Source organism: Scyliorhinus torazame, chromosome 6 (assembly GCF_047496885.1).
Source record: "Scyliorhinus torazame isolate Kashiwa2021f chromosome 6, sScyTor2.1, whole genome shotgun sequence".
NCBI classification, from domain to species: Eukaryota; Metazoa; Chordata; class Chondrichthyes; order Carcharhiniformes; family Scyliorhinidae; genus Scyliorhinus; species Scyliorhinus torazame.
In genome coordinates, this window is record NC_092712.1 from 118,960,425 (window position 1) to 118,978,725 (window position 18,301).

At 40.9% G+C, this 18,301-nt stretch overlaps 1 protein-coding gene across 4 annotated transcripts in view; it reads right to left on the minus strand.

The window, feature by feature from the left end:
- ctnnal1 (catenin (cadherin-associated protein), alpha-like 1) overlaps positions 1-18,301 on the minus strand; it is a 501,890-nt gene that overhangs the window by 222,843 nt on the left and 260,746 nt on the right. For 3 of the 4 annotated variants that reach the window (XM_072508728.1, XM_072508725.1, XM_072508729.1), the window contains 2 exons: positions 17,511-17,698; positions 1,497-1,616 (listed from right to left, as the gene is read on the minus strand). In XM_072508728.1, the coding sequence (XP_072364829.1) occupies positions 1,497-1,616; positions 17,511-17,698 (308 nt within the window). The remainder of the gene's footprint in view (positions 1-1,496; positions 1,617-17,510; positions 17,699-18,301) is intronic. The other variant, XM_072508726.1, reaches the window with a different exon arrangement.

Sequence of the window (18,301 nt, forward strand, 5' to 3'; positions counted from 1 at the left end):
ATTGAAAAAAATGGGACAGTCAGCTTTTATTTCCAAATTGGATTTACTTAAAGGTTACTGGCAGGTACCTTTAACCGAAAGGGCGAAGGAGATTTCAGCTTTTGTGACTCCAGATGGTATATACCAATTCAAAGTTATGCCATTTGTCATGAAAAACGCCCCAGCCACATTTCAACGGTTAACTAACAAAGTTGTTTTAGGATTACCCAATTGTGCGGTATACATCAACGATCTGGTAATTTTCAGCCAGACATGGAAAGAACATTTAAAACATCTGATGGAGTTATTTGATTGACTTCAGGAGGCGGGTTTGGTGATAAACCTAGCCAAAAGTGAATTTGGAAAAGCCCAAGTCACTTTCCTTGAGGAGTTTCCGATACCCTCCAGACGAAGGGAAATAATGCGATTTCTTGGCATGAGTGGATTTGATCAAACATTTGTGCAAAGGTTTTGTAGCGTGATTTGTCCACTGATGGACTTACTGAAGAAACGTCGAAAATTTCAATGGGCAGCGGACTTTCAATAGGCATTTGACTGCCTGAAAGCTGTGATAACCAATGCTCCCGTGTTGGAGAATTACAAGGGACTCTGTGATCAGATTGAACTAAAGTATCTGACTTTAAAGAGAAATGCTGAGGCGTAGAGCAATGGACGGATCGTGCAGAGACCTTCTTGTTCAAAGAGACTGTCAATCGAGACGGATTTCAGTTTGAGGAAGAAGAACAAAAATGGTCTATATTATTGTATCTGTTTGCGTGTGTTTTTTTTTTAAACAATAACGTATATTTACTGTGTGCATTTCTTAAAGGATAGTGAAAAGGTAAAAAATGAAACCATCTTGAAGCTGATGGTTTTTTTTTCTTGGGGCGAGGTGTCATGTGAGAGTACCTTTAAGAAATGGGTGTTTACTACTGCAGTGATGTCAGAGAGTGGGTGGAGCTGGGCTGTCTGTCAGCTTTTTACTTTCGTTTTTGAGCAGGCTGCAGGGTGTGTTTTAGTTTTGTTTTGGGTGAGTTGTGGGTCAGGGGAACTCCATGATACACTTTGGGGTTCTCTAAACGGTGGCCCATAACACAACTTCCCCTGAGAATACTGCACTGAAAGCCATTTCTACTTGAAAACTTAATGTCTCCCTGCTTTCATTGCTAGATAAGGTGAGCACGTTTTCGATGTGTCGCAGGTGGGAAAACTACATCTCTCTCAAAAATTGCAATCCAGTTCTGAGATTTTGAGCCGAACAGTGTTAAAAATGAAAACAAGATACATTACGGTGATAAATTGGCCAGTGTCTAAGGCATTTGGCCGTACAGCAAAGGATACAAAAAGCTAATGAAAACAATAGAAATTCTGAATTTTGCCAAGGTTATGGTATAAACAACAATTTTCACTTTCAGAGTGCTTTGAATGCAGTATGTTCGAAAGCAAGTGAAAAAGGACAAAATGACATGCATCAGTGAATTTATTTCCTTTATCTTTGCAGTTCATCTATAACCTACATTTTGTCTGTCTCCTGTCAAATGGGCAAATTCTACCATCTCGTTTCCAAATTGACTGAAGATTTGTACAAACTCCTGAAAGCTGCTGACTTTTTCTAAGTGCTCCAAAGTTGCAAGAACCTAAAAAAAAAAAACAAATTTAAAAAAACACTTTACTGGAAAAAGTCGATACAGCATGATAAAATTAAAGCAAAATCAGAAAATTGCCCAATTACCCAAAGCCGAACTAATAATCCCGTAAAGCGTCAGCTAGTTCTTTTAGCTCCTCGGCTCCAAATCACCACTAAGAAAACAGCCCTACCTTCATAGTGGGGCACCCATTAATGAAAACCACAAGACATTAAAGTTCAATGATCAATTCAATACCTTAATGAAGCGTTGAAAAGCAGTAAACTAACTTTTCTGTTCCCCTTTGCCTTAACATTGAAAAGGAAGCTGGGAGCGAAAAATTGAACGAAATTCTACCTTCCCAAAATTCTACTCAAAGCGTCTGTGGCACAGAGATTGGGAGCCCATACTTCAAACAGGAAGGCAATGTACACTATTTCCCACCATTTTGGCTTGCAGAACATGCATTAAACGTATCCATATGAACTGGACAGTATGGGTTATTAAGTGACAGTAAGCATATGGAGGTTACGGAAAAGACAAAGTACCAGATGTGCTTCAGCTTTGTTAAATATTTTTCTACATGATGGGTTTAAGGTCACCTGAACGTTGTTGAAGGTTTATCTACTTTCCTTTTTTTGCTGCTTGCACCGACTAGCGAAAATGAAAATCCCCCTAACGTGTTTGAACGTGTCTCAAAGGCGGGACAGTAAGAGAAACAGCAAATAAGGCTGGGCAACTGATGCCCTGTTCCCATCCACTGGTAAACAATCTGGAACGGTGAACATGCTTTACTTTGGCAGACGAGTACAGGTTGAAGATCCTCTTTTCCAGAGAAAAGGAGGAAAAACATAATGATAGCAGTAACATATGGTAATGCCTGACTAATAGTAATGTTGGACTAAGAACAAAAAATGCTGGAAACAATCACCACCATGTCAGGTACTGAAAGAGAAAGAAAGAGTTTCAGGTCACCAAAAATTGAAAAAAATATCATTGCTTCGAGCAAGTAGGGAAAAGGTGGGCCAGATTGTGGGAACGATAAGAGGGAAGGTCTGCAATAGGATGGAAGGCAGCAGAGATTAAATGATAAAAATGGATGATGGTGCAAAGCTAAAGGAGATGGTAACTAGACAAGTGAAGGAACAAAAGATGGGTCTAAAGGGGCAAATCTGAAAAAATGTGGGCAGAACTAAAATAATTGAACTTGTTGAAACTGGAAAACTATAAAGTACCTAATTGAAAGAGGTGCTGTTCCCCGAGCATCAGTGGAATAACGTAGGAGACCAAGGACAGAGAGGTCAGATTGGGAGTGGGTAGAAATGAAAACACAAAAGTAATCAATCAGCATTTGATCACAGAGGAGACTGCATCATAAGAGTGTTGTGTTGGGAGCTCTGCTACATAGACAAACCAACACGGTTGCGGATGGTACAACTCAGTTTTATTACTAACAATAACAACATCTGTAAACTGGTTACTGTGGTTCATTCATTACCCTCTAACCTGTGGACCTAGCCCTAACACTATCTTCGAGAAGTACTCAAGCACATGGTGAATGTCTGAGTGGCTTGCTGTGAGCTCTGTGCCCTGAGCTGTCTCCTGCTGGAATCCGCGGGAAGTGTCGTGTTCCCCGTTTTAGTGTGTGTGCTCTTGCCTGTGATTGGCTGTGATGTTATGTGTGTATTGATTGGTCCGTTGATCTGTCCATCAGTGTGTATGTATGTTTGCACCATGATGTTTATCTGAATATCATGACAAAGAGCACAATAAATGCAATGTACAAGTAAATTGCTGTTTCACCCAAGAGGAGTGGCAGGTACGGAGGAGGTGAAAAGGCAGGTGTATATTCACGAGGCGGCTAAATATAGCAATTGGGGAGAATGGGATCAAAGGCTATGGGGAGAAAGCAGGATTAGGCTATTGAGTTGGATGATCAGCCATGATCATGATTTTATTTTTAAAATTTAAAATAAATTTAGAGTACCCAATTCATTTTTTTCAAATTAAGGGGCAATTTAACGTGTTCAATCCACCTACCTTGCACATCTTTGTGTTGTGGGGGCAAAACCCACGCAAACATGGGGAGAATGTGCAAACTCCACACGGACAGTGACCCAGAGCCAGGATCGAACCTGGGACCTCAGAGCCATGATCACGATGAATGGCGGAGCAGGCTTGGAGGGCCAGAAGGCGTCCTCCTGCTCCTATCTTCTATTTATGTGTCTTCTATTTATGTATGCATGTGTCTTCTGGGCATGCATGGGAAGTTGCTGTCAGACGGGGAAAGGATTGTGGACTTGATCGAGTCGTCAACTGGGGTATTGCAGAAGAAATGGTCCCTTCGAAAGGCTGAAAGGGAAGGGGAGGGAATGATTTGTTTAATGGTGTCAACACACGTCAGGTGACAGAAATGGCACAGAATGGATCTGTTGAACTTGAAGGCTGGTGGAGTGGAAAGTGAGGATAAGGCGAACCCTATTATATTTCTGGGGGAGAGGGGAAGGGGTGAGACAGAAGTATGAGAAATAGAACATACAAGTGTATGAGAAGTGTATGAACATAGAACATACAGTGCAGAAGGAGGCCATTCCGCCCATCGAGTCTGCACTGATCCACTTAAGCCCTCACTTCCTCCCTATCCCCGTAACCCAATAACCCCTCCTACCTTTTTGGACACCAAAGGCAATTTAGCATGGCCAATCCACCTAACCTGCACGTCTTTGGACTGTGGGAAGAAACCGGAGCAACCGGAGAACGTGCAGACTCCACACAGACAGTGCGGGGAATCGAACCTGGGACCCTGGTGCTGTGAAGCCACAGTGCTAGCAACTTGTGCTACCGTGCTGCCCGCATGATGGAGATAGTGATGATGGCATAGTGGTATTAGCATTGGACTAGTAAACCAGAGGCCCAGAGTAATGCTCTGGAGACGCAGGTTCAAATCCTGCCTCCACAGGTGGTGAAATTTGAATTTAATAAAAATCTGGAATTACAAGTCTAATGATGACCATGAAACCACTGTCGATTGTCGTAAAAATCTATGGAATTACCGGTATTGAAATTGGCATTGTCAGAACAGATTCAACAGAAGAGGAGAACGTGGCGAATCAGTACCTATTAGGAGCAGGGTGCGAAGAACATAGGAAATTAAATGAAAAGGAAATGAAAATCGCTTATTGTCACAAGTAGGCTTCAAATGAAGTTACTGTGAAAAGCCCCTAGTCGCCACATTCCGGCACCTGTTCAGGGAGGCTGCTACGGGAATTGAACCCGCGCTGCTGGCCTGGTTCTGCTTTACAAGCCAGCTGTTTAGAGGTGATTTACCAGCTGTGTCCCGCTGGAATCGGGACGGGACGGGATACAGCTGATAGATCACGCGAGAGGTCTCCTCCAGTATTCCTGTTGGTCATTGCGCCCGTGAGATCTAACAAATTCTCTCGAGATGTCGCAAACCCATCCATTGTGGACGGGATCCAGACTTGCACAGTTAAGTGAGCTTAACTGCTGGCCCTGGGCACCTGTCTGCTCATAGTTAGGATCAATGGAGATGTACTGCTAAGTTGCCTGCGAGAAGGATACATGACCTGAAACATTCCATGCATGCTGATCTTTGGGGATGGTGATATGAAGTGGTTCGGTGAATGACCTTTCTCACAACTAATTTCATGTAGTATCATCTCCATTTCAGCTGCATGGTTAAGTGTTGAATGCTTCATCACTGGTCCTGTATTTTTAGTCCATTGTACTTTTAACTTTGGAAAAAAACAATGGGTTGCAATGCCTTTTTAGGCGCGGTAAACAATATGTCACCTTATTTCAACGTTGCTCTTTAACTGCTCCTGTCATTTAATTTCTCTTCCACTTAATTTCCTGCCTCCAACTCTTCCGTGCTTCCCACATCCATCCAAATCTACAACTAAAGGAATTTGGTGCAAAGAAAAAGCCCAATTCCAGTCTAAAACATTCCTGTTCTGGCATAAACAAAAGCAAGGACAAACATGTTGGTATCTCTCAAAATATAATTTTACCAGTTTTAAGTAATCTGATTGAATTCTGTAAACTGAAAACAAAACAGTTGTTAAAAAGATAAAAATAACTTGCCAGAATAGTGCATCTAGACCAGTTCTCTGAATCTAATATCTGACACCACGATTCATCAACCAATCCACCCTCAAAACATTAAATCAGTTTCTCTTTTTGCATGGATTTATGGACCAAAATGATGCTTCCCCGTCATCAACCAACAAATCACAGAGTTATTACAGTACAGAAGGAGACCATTTGGGCCATCAAGTCTATGCCAGCTCGAATGAGCAATTTACTTCATGCCATTCCTTTGCCTTCACCACGTAATCCTACACATTCCCTATTGAATGCCTCGATTGAACCTGCCTACCCTACAATGTCAAGCTGTGTATTCCCGATCTTAACCACTCTGTGCGTCTCCATTGTTTCTTTTGCCAGTTACCCTAAATCGGTGTCCTTTTGTTCTCGAAATTTCTACCAATGGGAACAGTTTCTCCCTATTTACTCTCCCGAGACCCTAGACTCTAGACAAAGGGTCACCTGGACTCGAAGCATTAGCTCTTTTCTCTCCTTACAGATGCTGGCAGATCTGCTGAGATTTTCCAGCATTTTCTCTTTTGTTGTTAAAATTTCAAGTGGATGTCACATGTCACCATTTTTTTTAAGAACCTGCACTCTCTGAGCAGTGCAGTCTCTGATATAGAAGTGAAAATTTTAATCCATTGTCTCAAATCATCACAGATAATCACTGGTGATTATCCCGCTCTCCAATTGCTCTGTTTGGACCGGTAAAGACTTAATTACCTGCAAAGACTCGCATTCAAAGTATCGTCTTGCATCTTTGACTTTGTCTATATATATATATATATATATATATATATATATATAAACATTACCTGGACAATCACATTAAATTGTTAGAATAGTTAGGAGAATTTTCTTTCCCTTTCATTTAGCTACTATATCTGCCACTATAATTTACTCATTTTAACAGACAGATGATTGTTTTTATGCTTAATTAGTGACTCGCCACCAAAACAAAAATACGCATCATTTTAAAACAGGGGGATTCTGTCTATAGCCAATTAGCTTCAATCATGACAGGGGAGCAGTGAATCAGAGAAGCTGCAATAATCAGCAGTTCACACTGCTCAAGCAGCTAAACAGGAAATTAAATAGTTTAAATCTTAATTAGCTCAGCAATCCAACTGTTCACTGCACAAACCCAGAGAACAATATCTGAATGTCAAAACATCATGCAGGCAATAATGGAATACACAATAGAGTGTTCCTTTTAGCATCTACACTACAATGGTGAATAGGTGGGAGGTGATGTTAACTGCACACACAAATTCCTAATCTGGGAAACAGTGAGCAAGAAAATGTATATGATCTTAAAAAGCAGCAAGTATTCTACTGTAAAAACAAAAAAGCAATGTAAATGTTCAAGGCAGATAAATGTAATTGCCAGCTGTGATTATGAGGGAACTGTTACTCACAGTGTGAAATGGAAAATCAATGAAGAACATCACAAATGACTACAAATGGCAGATGGAACTTAATTTCAGTAAACGTGAGGCGCTACTTTTTGTTAAAAGAAAATTAGCAATTACAGTCAGACCGGAAGTAGGTTTGGTGCTGTTGTTACATTGAGGGATTTGGGCGCAGGTTGACAGCACATGAAGTGCAGCAACCTTCAAGTTGACTCCTGATACTGGGTGATCATTGTGGTCACCTCGCCTGCTGCTGCCAGGAAACCAGAAACTAAGCAAGGTATGGACATACTTTTAGGGCCCAGAGGAGCAAAAGGGCACTCCCAAGCCTCATAAGATTTTCTGGGTGTCTACTGCCTGGGAACAATAAAGCTCTCCCCCTCACCTCTCCCCACTTGCAAAACCCTAGCTCCCCTCCTCGACTTATCTGGTTCCTGGTTCCAATTTTCACTGTTTCCAACCAGATGGCTGCTTCTTTCTGCTGAAAGAAGCAAAGCAGCCGACATGTTACATTCTAGTTCAGACTCTGCTCCCATGTGAAATCTCCACCACTCCCGCTGGCTACCCACCTGGCATTAAAATCGGTCTGACGTAGTTTCAGGAAGTGACATTTTAAGCAGGTCACATTTTGTGAAGAAAATGTTATAATTTAAGCTTAATCTAAGCTTAAGCAAATAAAGGCTGCATTTTTCTTAATTGAATCTTAGTTTTAATTGGAGTGATTAGTGCTTTTATTTCATTAAATCTGTGAAATAAATTTTGGACAACAGGGCCACCATGTGCTAAAATCTGCTTTAGTGTTTGCTCTACTTCCAGATTTAACCCTAAAATTAGCACCAAAATCTTAACCACATCTGGAAAAATCTTAATTTGAACTGCCTCATGACGGATTTGATTTGACACATGTACCGAAGTACAATGAAAGGCATTTTTCTACGGCCAAGAGAACATACACATTACATACTGAGTAGACAAAAAGAATAATCAACAGAGTACATTGACAAATGGTACATCAACAAATAGTGATTGGTTACAGTGTGGAACAAGGGGCCAAACAAAGCAAATACATGAGCAAGAGCAACATAGGGCGTCGTGAATCGTGTTCTTATAGGGAACAGATCCGTCCGAGGGAGTCATTGAGGAGTCTAGTAGCTGTGGGGAAGAAGCTGTTCCTATGTCTGGATGTGCGGGTCTTAAAACTTTTGTATCTTCTGCTTGATGGAAGGGTCTGGAAGAGGGCAAAGCCTGGGTGGGAGGGGTCTCTGACAATGCTGACTCCCTTCCTGAGGCAGCGGGCGGTGTAGACAGAATAAATGTGTGAATGGAAAGCTTGTGTGATGCATTGGGCTGTTTCTTGCAATCTTGGGCTGGTCAGTTGCCATTCCAAGCTGTGATGCAGCCGGTTAGGATGCTCTCTAATATAATAATAATAATCGTTTATTGTCACAAGTAGGCTTCAATGAAGTTACCGTGAAAAGCCCCTAGTCGCCACATTCCAGTGCCTGTTCGGGGAGCCCGGTAGAGGAATTGAACCCATGCTGCTGGCATTGTTCTGCATTACAAGCCAGCTGTTTAGCCCACTGTGCTAAACCAGCCCCTCTATGGTACATCTGTAGAAGTTTGAGAGAATTGATGCAGACATTCCAAATTTCTTTAGCTTCCATAGAAAGTAGACACATTGTTAGGCTTTCTTTTTTTAAATAAATTTAGTGCACCCAATTCATTTTTTTCCAATTAAGGGGCAATTTCGCATGGCCAATCCACCTACTCTGCACGTCTTTGGGTTGTGGGGGCGAAACCCACGCAAACACGGGGAGAACGTCCAAACTCCACACGGACAGTGACCCAGAGCCGGGATCGAACCTGGGACCTCGGCGCCATGAGGCAACAGGACTAACCCACTGCACCACCGTGCTGCCCTATTGTTGGGCTTTCTTGACTGTTGCATCAACGGAAGTGGACCAAGACAGACTTTCACATTCTTGACCATTAGTGAGTTGCACTGGTGACTGCACTAAGTGGGGATCTATCATTTTGGTTGTTCACTTCAACAGGACATAAGCAGACTGGTGAAATGGACAGACAAATTTAATACGGTTAAGTATGAAGTGATGTACTTTGAGAGAAACAACATGGGAGCTCCAAATGACACTTTTTGAGGGAGTTGTAGGAACCGGGGGGTATGCATATTCACAAGTACTTCAAGCTGACAGGTCAAGTTGACAAGGCAGTTAAGAAAGTGCATCAGTAATCTGGCTTCATAATAGGAGCACCGAATACAAAAACAAGGAAGCCACTGGTTAGGCCTCAGCTGGAAGTATGTACAATTTTGGACATTAGACTTTTAAAAAGATGTCAAGATCTTGGAGAGGATGCAGAGGACATTTTAGGGGATGATGCCATGAATGAGCAATTTCAGTTATATGGAGAGATTAGAGAAGCTACAATTGTTCTCCTTAGAGCAGAGATTAGAGAGAGATCTAGTAGGGATTTTCAAAATCATGAGAAGTTCTGATAGAGCATGCAGGAACAAACAAACTATTTCCTCTGGCTGGTGGGTCTAAAAGCAGAGGTTGTTGGTGAATTGAAGGTGAGAAAAAATAATAGTGAGGGTAGTTAAGATCTGAAAAGCAGGACTTGAAAGTGTGGGGAGGGGATTTCATGGGAACTTTAAAAAGGCAATTGGGCATATACTTAAGGAAGAATAATTTAAGAGCTCTGATGAAAAAGTTGCCCTGTAGGACTAAATTCAACAACTGTTTCAAAGAGTTGGCTACGGTTTGATGGAGCATATATTGAAGATTCTAGTCTTACGATACAAAATGCCAAAGCTGATTTAATGAGTTGAAAATGAAGCACAAATCAGAGTGTGTGTCGGAGTGTAATTTCATGTGCTTCCCTCGCCCATGGATTTTCTAATCTCAACTGTTTTACTGCAAGAGGCACTGAGTGGTGCATGTGAAATGGAGAAATTAATTCAGATACACATATGTGCTCCTCTGCAACAAAAGAGAATGGATGACTGTCATGTTGCTTCTTAGCAGCATGGTTCACATGGAAGCCTGCTGACAAAAGGTCTTTTCACCACAATGTACAATCTCAAGAGTAGCAATGAGATGTGAAAAGATGAGGATACATAAGTTCTCAGAGGTGGTTGCATCCTCAGGAAACTGCCAAAATATAATGTACCAATCATGAATTATTGTATATTCCATTTGTCTTTAGAATCAACAATGACTAACCTTCAAAAGTGATTGGGTCATTCTGTGGTTGTGAAATTCACTATCTAAATGCAAGTCCTTTCTTTCTAATAAATCATTTGGCAGAATGGTAATGAAAAACCCATGAAAAATGCATGTTCTACATATTAGTCTGAATGTCTAAACTCTAGCACTAACATTATTATTGGTTTGCCTCAACAATAAAAGTCAAATGGGTTCCAAACAAAAATCAACTTTCTGCTCTCTATTTTTGACAATAATGTGTCCATATAATTAATATAATTAACTTCCACTGGGAACTTGTCTCAAAGATTTGCAAGTTTCCCCTGACGTTCTTGAAACACAGACTCAGAAAGTAGGCTTGACTGTAAATGAAACAAGATCGGAATTCAGGCACTGCCCTGAATGCATTCAACAGGAGAGCTACAGAAGGTCAACCAGATGTCTTTATGTAACTCACTTGTTGGGATTTACCAATGATGTGCAGCTTTTGTTCCACCAGGGTTACTCAGCACTTGACCTTATTACAACCTTGGTTCAGATATGGACAAAAGAGCCAAATTCCAGAGGCGAGGTGAAAATGACTGACATTGACATCAAGGCAGCAGTTGACTAACTGTAGCATCAAGGAGCCCCAGTAAAACAAAAATCAATGAGAATCGGGGTGGGGGCAGCTCTCCACTGGTTGGAGTCATATCTAGCACAAAAGAAGATGGTTGGAGGTCAGTCATCTCAGTTCCAGGACAGGAGTTCCTCAGGGTAGTATCATAGGCCCAACAATCTTCAGCTGCTTCATCGATGACCTTTCCTCCATCATAAGGTCAGAAGTGGGGAATGTGCGCTAATGATTGAAAAATGTTCAGCTCCATTTGCAACTCTACAAATACGGAGACATTCCATGTCCAAATGTAGCAAGACCTGGACAATATTCAGGCTTGAGCTGACAAGTGGCAAGTGACATTCACACTACACAAGTACCAGGCAATGACTATCTCGAACAAAAGAGAATCTAACCTCTGCCCCTTGACATTTAATGGCATTACCATTGCTGTATCCCTTACTATTAACATTGTGGGGGTTATCTTGACGAGAAACTGACTGGACTGGCCCTATAAATACTGCGGTTACAAGAGTCAAAGGCTAGGAATTCTACAGAGTAACTCATCTCCTGATGCCCTAAGCCAGTTCATCATCTACAAGGCACAAGTCAGGAGTGTAATGGAATACTCTCCATTTGCCTGAATGAGTGAAGCTCCAACAATACTCAAGAAGCTCGACACCATCCAGGAAAAAGCAGTCAGCTGAATGGCACCTCTTCCACAAACATTCCCACTTCCCCCACCACCGACAAACAGTGGCAGTAGGGTGTACAATCTACAAGATGCACTGCAGGAACTCACCAAACCTCCTCCGACAGCACCTTTCAAACCCACAACTATCTAGAAGGACAAGGGAAGCAAATACTCGGGAGAACATCACCACGTTGAAGTTCCTCTCCAAGTCACCCACAACTAGACTTGGAAATATATCACCGTTCCTTCATTGTCTTTGTTCAGCACTTCGGGTGTATCTACACTGGTCTGCATTAGTTCAAGGGGGCAGCTGACCACCACATTGTCAAGAACAATTAAAAATGAGCCAACAAATACTGGCCTAGCTCGTGGCATCCACATCCCATGAGTGAAGTTTTCAAAAATGACTTCTCATGGCTTTGGAGAAATTGAATTTGCCCTTGGATGTTTTCTGAACAAATAATTACTGGTCAAAACTTGGAACAATTAGGCAGAGTATTAATGGCACAAACGCTAGCCATTAGCACATGAATTTCTGTTTGGGTCATACACAGTTTTCAAATCCTCATTTACATACACAGGCACCCTGTGCAATTAAGGTCAGTGGTTTTCAACGTGGCAACAGACAGCTCCAATGTTTAATTTGTTTACCCTTGCTTCATTTTACACATTAAAAGCTGGTGAAATAATGTTGAATTTTTCTAGGTTTCAAATCTGCAGTAGTTAGGAGGAAATGCTTCAGCGTAAGAGTTTAGCCTTTACAATGCCATATCTTTTTATACTATGACACAGAGGGAAGGATTAAGCACTGAATATACAACTTGTCTTTTCATTTAGTTGCGGGCTGTAAAATATTGGAAGGCAGCTGCCCACGGGTTTTTCAGTTCTTATCAGCAGTACCATGCAACTCCAAGAGTTTGTTATTTTGTTCCATCAGCCTTGCTGTGAAGAAAAATCCAGAAAAATTCAACAAATTTTCAAACTCACCATGCTAGTGCAATTCAAAACTGTTTTAATTCCCCAATCATTTACAACATCTGCAACATCACAGAGCAATGACACATTCTTCCCTCGCACACACCTGTCCTAAATTTTCACAAGGACTGGGAGAAACAGAACAACCTGATTAGTAATGGCAATGAAGTGTTCTGGAATGTATTTTGGGCAGATTCTAGAACATGCTTCAGTGTTGAAGGGAACAGATCATGTTAGATTTAGTGATAAGTAATGTACAACAATTAGTTGTCAAGCTGGAAACAATGGAATATTTATTTTGCAAATCATGACCATAATAGGCTTGAGCTTTTGTCAGGTTTCGGACAGAGAAGGGAGATTAAATTCAAGTCAAGGTTTTAAATTGCTGTTACTGATTGATAAAAACAAATCTCCCTGCTGGACTGTGATGACTGACAGGCCAGCCAATGTAGCATCTGTTTGAGAAGTTTCAGAAGAGTTCTTTGTTGATATTTCCTGACTGTCTCTTTATTCTGAATACTTGGCCAAGTTTCAAAAGATCCAATTATCTAGCAGCAGAGTTCACAATTTGATTGATACTTTAAAAAGGCTCTTAAAAAGTGTTAGGTGTATGAAGAAAAGTTGATTTGCTCTGAATAAGAGATTAACCACTTAAGGGTTTTAAAAGCGTTGATGTTTTAAAGAATGGGAGTTTTTTGGCTACTCTCAAGTCTGTATAGTGAGAGCTGCATTATATTTTTTAAAGTTTATTTTATTTTACCTCCACATCGCTCCTGAGGTCTGCCCCTGATGGAGACTGGTTCCAGGATTTACCACACCCTCTCGCAGTGGGCATGTTGGCGATGCAACAGGAAAATATCACAAGACCCTAGATGCGATACCAGTGGCATAAATGCAGGCCGAGATTGTCCCCTCCCAGTCAGTGGCAGGCCATGTTTCATGTAGTCCAATGTTGGGAACTTTCTAATAATAAATTTGCATGTCATTATAGTGCCCTCATGCCAGAAACATTCCCCTACTCAAATTTAAATCCCATGGCAACATGTACGAAATTATGAGGGGAAGTGATAGAAGGAACATGATAAAATTGTTTCCCTTGGTGAAGAATTCTAGAATCGGAGATCTAGATTCTAGAACCAGGGAACATAGATTCGAGATAAGTGGCAGAAGGTGTAGAGGGAACATCAGAAAGAACTTTCTTTTTATACAGATGGTAGTGGGAGTCTGGAATTCGTTGCCCGAGTGGTGGTGGATGCAGAGACCCTAAACTCTTTTAAAAAGTAGCTGGATTTGCACCTTATGGACTGGGAGCAGGAAGGTGTGGTTAGAAAAGGCATGAACAAGATGGGCAAATGGCCTCCTCCTGTGCTACAACGTTTCTAAGATTCTATGCTTTCAAAACAGCAAGAATCACAACTGTCTTTGAAAGGCGTGAACTGACGGGCTGAACCTTGAGAGGAACTCGGAGAGGAATGCACTGAACATAGTTGCACTGACGTCACCATGATTGGAGTTTGGCTTCTGGAGCAATTATGCCCACTCAAGCAACACAAGTTCCTGAGTGTGTCAATGATTGCTCCTGCAGTATTAGCCCTGATTATGCAGACTTCAAAATCAGTATTGAGAGACTGCAAAACCATTCGCGCCTGGACAAGATTGAGGACGTTCTGATGACAGCTGGACAGGGATCACTCACAAAGGGTGACACTCGGAACACCCAGCATTATAGTTATATAGGCAAGGAACATTAACCCGCATGGCCTAAGCCAACCACTTTGTCTGGGAGTGCAAGTTGGGCCAATGCCTACACTTGTGCTGAGAGCACAGGATGCAATTGAGTGGCCAAAGCTGCAACCACTCAGTCATGTGGAGTGAAGCAGATGTTGGTGGGGTTTTTGTCAGGCATCAATCAAACAAAAGACTGGGCATCCATTTGGGAGCCAGGACTATCGGGGAGCTTCCCATCACTTGGAGTGCCAGCTCTGTGTAGCGGCACCTGGGCTATTGAAGCTCTAAGAGCATGGGGGGAGGGGGAGCGAATCAGAAGCAAATCATGCCTCCTAATTTTTCACACTATGCCACACAATATGGTAGAAAAACCTCCTGTTGGCATCGGTGGATTCAATTCCCCATCTGGTATCAGGCTTTGCCGATTTCTGGGACGATTCGGCCCAGGGTGAGTGGTTATAGAGAATATGAGGTGCCATGGGGGAAGATGGCAACATGGTTGGCATTGGGATATGAGGGGACATGGGGAATGGGTGGTGGAGGTGAGGGTTAAGGGTTAAAGCACCTAAAATCTTATAAAATTGGAACGAGGACTCAGAGAATCAAGGTAGGCCTTCTAACCAGCCCATTTCAGCACTTATCTGCCCCTGTGGCCACCTATGCTCTGGTTCTGGGTTCAGCAGACCAGAGTCTGTCCTGCACCTGCCTCCCCAACCCCTGCCCAGAACAAAAAAAAAAACTCAGGATTCAGGACATTTCTACCAAGGCAGATCCAGCAAATTGGGAAATTTCCAGACTCATACTACCTTCCTCGGTAGCCAAAATCCGGTCTAATATCAAGTTAAAAGACAAAGCTCATACAAAGCACAGAAAAGCTTCAATCTTGCAGACTGGAAGAACTAGAAACAATAAAAGGATACAAAGTAATACGGGATGCAAAGTAATATGAAAAAAATGAAAAAATATTAAAGGTAAAAGCATTTAAAAAATATATGAAGAGAAATAGAGTGGCAAAGATAGTTGCGAAGACATTAAAGATGAATGCAATGAAATTATAATCAGTAATTAGGAAACAACAGGCTTGTTAAAGAAATGCTTTGTATTCATTTTCACAGTAGAGGAATACAAGAAAATACCAGTAATACAAGGAAACATGCAAACATACGAATTAAGAGTAAGTAGGCCACTTGCCCCTCGGACTGCTCTACCATTCAATAAGATCATGGCTGATCTGATTCTAACCTAAACTCCACATTCCCACCTAGCCCACATTCCCACCTACCTGCAATAACATTTCATCCCCTTGCTCATCAAGAATCTACCTCCCTTTACCTTAAAAATATTCAAATAAATCTAAAAATAAATCAAGAGAAGGAACCTAACTGCTTTAATGTATTAAATGTATTAAAATTTAATGTATTTAAATTTTTAATGTATTAAAAATTAGTAACAGAGATAATAATGATACTTAAGATACAACAATCGCCAGCATATATTAGTTTTCACCCCTTGTATTAAAATAAATAAGTGTAGAAGTTGCAGATAAGTTCATGATTTTCCCAAACTCTCTAGATTGAAAAACTGTGCTTTTGGATTGGAAATTGCAACTGGTAGTCCATTATTTAAGAAGGGAAAGTGAGAGACACCAAGCAGCTACAGACCCATCAGTTTAACGCCCATGTTTATGAAAAATTACTGAAATCTAAAAGAGGTCAAACGACCAAGTACCTGAGCAAGTATTAGTTAAATCAGAGATTCAGTTTGGATTTTGGAAGGCAATGCATGCCTGGCCTAGTTGATTGTTTAGAGGCAGCCATTAACATGTTAGATAGGGGTATATTACATATCCTGTGTGGACTTCCAGATAGCATTTGTTCAGGTTCTACACGAGATTGTTTACATAAATGAAAGAGCCCTGAATTGCAGGTGATCTTGTATCATTAGCCAGAGGGATGCAACAAGCGTATTCCATAGAGTTCTACAAGAGGACAGGTTCCAGAAATTTAATTTATATCCCTTGAAAAGGTCGATTAATCTAACTGATGGATTGTAAATAATAAAAGGATGATGGGGTATATGGGGAAAAAACTACTTCCTCAATTGGAGAAATCCAGATCAAAGAGGACTTTTGGAGTGAAATCAAGAAGCACTTTCATCCCCACACAAGAACATTAGTGAAACTGCTGAATTATTTCCCATGAAAGTATCCGGAGTCAATTGAAATTTACAGAATTGAGATTGAAGGCTATTTGTTCAACACTGGTTATTAAGGGGTATGGAACAATGTCAAATCCAGTTGTGTTACCTCTGCAATGATATAACTGAATGGCAGAATGAGTTTGAGGTGTTGAATGGTCTGTTTCCAATTGCCAATGTACATTTTCTTTGACTTGCACTTTTTCCAGAGTTTTGTGAAAAGGTACAAGTAGCTGACCTCTGCTGTATTCAGTGATTGGTATTCTATGTATTTTGTCAAACCATTTTCCCATCCAAAAATTGCCACTGAAAACGCAGAATATTGTAACTATCACTTTGTTTTTCTTTGTACATTGTAACCACAATTGAAAATGAAATGAAATGAAAATCGCGTATTGTCACAAGTAGGCTTCAAATGGAGTTACTGTGAAAAGCCCCTAGTCGCCACATTCCGGCGCCTGTTCGGGGAGGCTGTTACGGGAATTGTTGAGCTAAGGTAATTAATGAGGGAAAAATACATCGAGCTTACAGACATTGAAGTTTGCAAGTTCATAATTCCAAAAGGAATTAGGTTAAATGTCTAATTTCATATTCCTTGGCAGCCACATTTCCAAACAAAGTATCCATCCACACTTGTGCTATGTTGCTCTACATTCCAACTATAGAAGAAGCAATTGCTTCTCTTCATTCAACAAGAAAATGCATTATACAAGGCTATAATTATAAAAGCCCATTTATGTTCTTCAATACCAGATTGTATTTTGCAGAATAATCTATTTATGGGGATGTAAAGCAGACTTAGTTACTAGTTTCTCCTAGGTTAATACAAGTACAATGGAATGTTAGTCATCACACTGGTTTTCTGATCTAAAACTTGCTATTTCAGTTTGTGTACGTTTCATACACTGTAATGTTTCTTTTTAATGTATACTTTTTGATGTAAATTTCTTGTTAATTCAAATAGTTACCTACCTTGCTTCTGGAGTTGATGATTTGCTTTATGACTACCCTGTCTGCCAACACCAGTACTTTTGTAACAGAGGACAGTAGTAACCGTGCAGCTTTTATCATTCCAGTTTTATCTGTGTAAACTGTTGCCCTTGTATCTGATTCTGGTTGGTCAAAGGCGCCCACATCAGTCAACTGTGCAATGCACTCTCCTGGATAGCAACACAGATCAATAAAACAAAGCATACATTAAACATGGTTAAATACATTAAGAGTTAGAATAGCAAATTCTGAAAACCTCCAAGGAGAAATACATATTTGCTTAATGCAAAAATTCTCTGATAAACTGAAATGTATTGTCATTTACAAACAAAATTTGTCATTTACAAAGCAAAAACAAAAGATGTGGTGATATATTTGTGACCACCTGGTACTCAGAGGAAAGAAGATAATGTGAATGCAAAGTTACTGTTAAATTATTAAAGTACTGTTTTTATTGCAAGTAAGTTTTAAGGTTATTTCTCATTACCTTTGTACTAAACACAACATTTATCAAAACATTTCCATAGGACAACAGCATTTCTTTCATCCCAAACAATAGATGACACATCAAATAATAAACAGGAAGGTAAAAAATTATGGAAACAACTGGGAGACACAAAACGTGGGCAGCACAGTAGCACAGTGGTTAGCACTGTTGCTTCACTGCGCCAGGGACCCGGGTTCGATTTCCGGCTTGCGGAGTATGAACGTTCTCCCAGTGTCTGCGTGGGTTTCCTCCGGGTGCTCCGGTTTCCTCCCACAAGTCCCGAAAG